This window comes from Guillardia theta, assembly GCF_000315625.1.
Source record: "Guillardia theta CCMP2712 unplaced genomic scaffold GUITHscaffold_13, whole genome shotgun sequence".
NCBI lineage: Eukaryota > Cryptophyceae > Pyrenomonadales > Geminigeraceae > Guillardia > Guillardia theta.
The window spans coordinates 872,687-877,366 of NW_005434661.1; the positions used below are offsets into that span (position 1 = coordinate 872,687).

General features: G+C 52.1%; 3 protein-coding genes across 3 annotated transcripts in view; 2 read left to right on the forward strand and 1 right to left on the reverse strand.

The window, feature by feature from the left end:
• Positions 1–1,100, forward strand: part of GUITHDRAFT_103551 (hypothetical protein) — a gene marked incomplete at both ends in the record, with an annotated part of 7,785 nt that extends 6,685 nt beyond the window's left edge. The window contains 3 exons of the mRNA XM_005837892.1: positions 424–764; positions 920–960; positions 1,062–1,100. Of these exons, the coding sequence (XP_005837949.1) occupies positions 424–764; positions 920–960; positions 1,062–1,100 (421 nt within the window). The remainder of the gene's footprint in view (positions 1–423; positions 765–919; positions 961–1,061) is intronic.
• A 241-nt stretch (positions 1,101–1,341) lies between these two features.
• On the reverse strand, positions 1,342–2,538 carry GUITHDRAFT_135041 (hypothetical protein; the record flags this gene model as incomplete). Its single annotated transcript, XM_005837951.1, has 6 exons — positions 1,342–1,401; positions 1,448–1,501; positions 1,713–1,765; positions 1,815–1,970; positions 2,013–2,245; positions 2,462–2,538. The coding sequence occupies 6 exons, from the start codon at positions 2,536–2,538 to the stop codon at positions 1,342–1,344; spliced, it is 633 nt and encodes a 210-aa protein (XP_005838008.1).
• Positions 2,539–2,854: 316 nt separating this feature from the next.
• Positions 2,855–4,015, forward strand: GUITHDRAFT_103553 (hypothetical protein; the record flags this gene model as incomplete). The annotated part of the gene is made up of 1 exon (XM_005837893.1): positions 2,855–4,015. The coding sequence occupies one exon, from the start codon at positions 2,855–2,857 to the stop codon at positions 4,013–4,015; it is 1,161 nt and encodes a 386-aa protein (XP_005837950.1).
• Between the last annotated feature and the right edge of the window lie 665 nt (positions 4,016–4,680).

Sequence of the window (4,680 nt, forward strand, 5' to 3'; positions counted from 1 at the left end):
ATCATCATACGGGCAGACTCGTAGCGCGAGCAAATCATCATCATCATCATCATCATCATCATCATCATCATCATCATCATCATCATCATCATCATCATCATCATCATCATCATCATCATCATCATCATCATCATCATCATCATCATCATCATCATCATCATCATCATCATCATCGTCATCATCATCATCATTGTCATCATCATCATTATCATCGTCATCATCATTACCTTCTTCTTCTTCTACCTCCTCATCCACCTCCTCCTCTCCTCTTTGTGCTACTCCTCCCACTCACCCCCACATCCTGCTCTTGTCCTTTTCTCTCCACACCTATCTTCCTCCCCTTCCTATTCTACTCTTCCCGCTCCTCCTCACTCCCTCTCCTTCCTCCCTTCTCCTCCCTTCATCTCCTCACGCTGCGAGCAGCCAGCTGGCATACGTACAGACTCAGATCACAGAGGACGTGTGGACGCGAGAAAGCGGGAGCTTCACTACCCTGGAGGCAGACGTGCAGGAGGTGGAGGAGGAAGTGAAGGCGGCTGGTAGCATCCTCGACCACTTGCAGCAGCGCGTGCAGAAGCAGGAGAGCCTGTCGATGGACTTCACGCGCTTGCAGATGAGAAGCAGTGTCAGTCAGTCAGAGGTGGAGAAGTGGAAGAGGGAGGTCGAAGAGCTCGCGGCCTCCGGCCACCTCCGCCACCTCGACAACTCGATAGCGCAGGACCTGACTGAGATGAGCGAGATCAACAATGGGATACTTGTTCCTGGTGAGAACAGGTGTTGGTGGTTGGAATGGAGGAAAACAGGAGGAGGAGGAGGAGGAGGAGGAGGAGGAGGAGGAGGAGGAGGAGGAGGAGGAGGAGGAGGAGGAGGAGGAGGAGGAGGAGGAGGAGGAGGATTGCACGTGCTGATGGGCTCGCAGGAACAAGGGAAGCAGCTTTCTATAGAAGCAACTACAGGGCGGTGAGATTTTGTTGTGCGGATGAGATGGAATGCTATCAAACATGTTTCATGTTGCAGAGAGAAACATGTGTCATGTCGTGCATTTTGTGACGAGCGTCTAGGTTGTACATGGTCTTCAAGACTTGTTGAACAGCAGGTAAGCAGCAGGTAAAGGGCAGACCGTGGAGAAGAATCAAACAAGATGACATGAAGCAGATATTATCATCATAAAGGATTTCAATCTACTTTCTCGAACTCATCATCACTGCTCGAAACTCACTGCTACCTCTTCAGAGCCAAAGATATACAACAATCACACCCTGTCCAACAAAATGCAGCACGAAAAAACTCTAAACTTCATAAACACATTTCAGATCAAAAAATATTTGTTCCCAACCACGATTAACAGCAACCCCCACTCTTGCGACGCCCCTCATGTCCTAAAGTCCTTTCCCTCTCCACCTGACAACCAAACCATCACTCCTTCCAACGCATCTCGATCTCTCACCTTGATCGACGACTTTCCATCTTTCTTCCCCTGTCCCGCTCCTTGCTCCTGAGTCTGGATTCGCCAAGTTCACAATCACAAACATCAGTAAGAACCAATCCATCATCTTCAGCGGACTCGAACAAGCAAGGAGGTCGCCATGCCTCTTACTCCTCCTCCTTGTCATCATCAACTCAATCATCACCATCAAAATTATTATCGTCACCATCATCATTATCATCATCATCATTTCGATCATCATCATATCCACTCCTCATAGATCAACCTTCTTCTTCTGCACAAGTCCCTTTGCCACAGCGCCGAAGAGTTCATCGATACCTTCGACAGACGTCACAGCACGACAACACGCGCCGGTAGCAGGGAGTACCTTTGTTGCTCTTCGCCGAAGTCTCCATACACACTGCCCCGATCGACTTTGCGTACGCCTCCGCCTCCTCCTGTGCCACCCTCCTCTCCTCCACCAGGTCGCACTTGTTGCATGCCAGCGCCAAGAAGATCTCACCCGACGCGTTTCGCTTCAACTCTGCATGGAATGTCATCCACCGCAGCCCTGGCCCAGCCTCACCTTCAACCCATGATCGGACTTTTTCATAGCTGTCTGCGTTCGTGCAATCTAGAACCAAGATCGCAGCTTCCGCTCCTCGGTAGTACATCGGTGCCATGGATCTGAATCGCTCTTGTCCCGCCGTGTCCCAGATCTGCATGGTGAGCCGCATTCCTCCAACATTCATCTTCTTCACCATGAAGCTCGCACCGATCGTGCTCGCTCCATGGGGTACAAACTTTCCCTCGATGAACCTGCGGGCAACTTGTCAAGACATCATCATATCACAGAGTTGAACAATCATCGACAAGAAACAAACAGTTCTGCTCCTCTCAGAGTATAGATCGTCATGCAACCACACCACAGGTGACCATAGAGACATGACTCTTTCTTTGCAACCTTGCAGATGATAAGCTATCGCAACATGCTCTCTTCATGCACAACAAACCATCTTCTCCTCATCTCTTCACCTGTGTACAAGACATGTCTTGCCCACTCCCGTGTCCCCCAGCACCACCACCTTCGCCTGAGCTGCATCGTCCGCCATGCTTGCTGCTACTTCTTCAAAACCAAATGGGTAGATCATGGGGGTTCTTCATGATGGGGTGGTGTTGGAGGCATGTTGATTATGTACCGGTACATTGAGGCTGTAACAATGTGAAATGGACCCCTTCTACTATGACCCCATGATCGCTGTGGTCACCTTATGAATGCCCCGACCACCCCAAACTTGGTTTGTATCTGGGAAAATGCGGAAAATGCTGCTATAACAAGACAAGCGAAGGCGGATGACAGACAAGGCTAGGAGAAGATGAGAGAAGAAGATGAGAGAAGAAGATGAGAGAAGAAGATGAGAGAAGAAGATGAGAGAAGATGGCGAAGGTGTTGATCTCAAGTTGAAAGAGGATGAGGATGATATTGAATTTGTCTACATTGAAGACGTGCAAGAAGACGAGAGCCGGGAGGAGGAACTCCCTCTTCATAACATCGACTTAGTTACCTGCTCATCATGGATCCTGGATCCTGTATGGTTCTTCAAAGGCAATCTCGACCCTTCGAGCCTGAAGCGATCTCTTTCTCGCTTCCTCCGCCTCTTCCCTGCCCTCTCAGGAAGGCTGGGTCCCTCCAGCGTAAAGCTCAGCAACCAAGGAGTTCCTTTCACAACGAGGAGGAGAGCAAGGGGGTCAGGGTACGACTACGTGCAAGAGGAGCCGAGGAGAGGAGAGTTCACGGACGTGCGAGGCTACGAGGGGGTGCTGGCAGGTACCGAGCCGATCATGACCGTCATGGTTACAAACTTCCGAGATTCAACGAGCGCGCTAGGGGTCGCGATCAGCCACGTCATAGGAGACGGCTTCACCCTCTACTCCCTCGTGGCGCTGTGGTGTGACTTGCACAACGACGGGACGTGCAGCGGGGAGTACAGCATGGACAGGACTGAGCTGATCCGACGAACGAACCCGGATGGCAGGAGGGGGACGAGAGCTGCGTTCCCCGCTGACTCTCTGCGAGAAATCCACAACTTTTGCCAGCAGCATGTGGGGGAGAGGAGGAGGATGTTCCGCTTCAGCAGCGAGGAGCTCGCCACCCTCAAGGCATCCGTGCCGTGTGCGGACGGGAGGAGGCCGACGACCAACGAGGCCTTGATAGCCAGAGCATGCAAGCTCTGTGGAGGGAGGGGAGGGAGAAAGGACAACGGGCCGGTTCAGCTGATGATGATCGCAAACCTCCGGGGAAGGAGCGAGACATTCTCCCCAGGCTACCTCGGGAACGCCTGCACCTCCCTGGTCGGCTTCTGTCCTGCTAAACCAAGGACAAGCGAGCTGCGGCAGCTGCTGTCCAGCTTCAAGAATGTGGGCGACCTGGTGAGGGAGAGGCAATCCTGCGATGCTCTCGTCCGCTACTTCGTTGGATGGCTGACTGGGCTGGAGGACGGGCTTGTCCTCCCCGGCCCTGTCGACTACTCGAGGCCTCTGGTTGCAACCAACTGCCAAGTCAGCCTTCCTGCAGAGCGAGTCAGGTGATGGTGAAACTCTGATCCTTTCCTGTTGCCCTGATGTCGCGATAGAGTGCTTTGCTCCTCTCCTCTCCTGCTAATTCCCCCCTCTAGCTTCCTCCAGTGTCCTCTCCTCTTCCGCTTTGTCCCTCCCCTCCTCTCACTCGCCCCCTCCTCTGCTGCGCGCTGCTCGCGTCCTTGGCTTGTATGACGTCGATGTGTTGATTTGACTAGCTCGCAGGCTGCGGGGGATGACTTGTGTGAGGTTTGTGCCGCCTAATCTAGGAGATCAGATCTTGATTGTACCATCCTGCCTATCAGATGGTTCAGTCGACATGTACATCTCATGCCGGCTGTTGGACGTTGAGAATGGGCCGGAAGAGGAGAGGAAGAGGAAGAGGAAGAGGACGAAGAACAGTAGGGAATGCAAGAATGGCTGCCAGGAAGCGGCATCAACAAGATTCAAAGCAAGAATGATGGAGATGAGATGAGTCTGCGATGAAAGGCGGTGTGATAGATATGATGGGAGGTGATAAAGCGAGGCTCTCGATTCTCTTGTTTGTTTTGTACAACATCCCCGTTAAAGTTTTATCTTACTGAAGCCTCACATCCTGCCCTGAAGCAGCTCGTTGAAGCAACTCCTGAAACGGTTGAATAAGATGAAATGCAATTCTCCTCCTCCTCCTCCCCCCC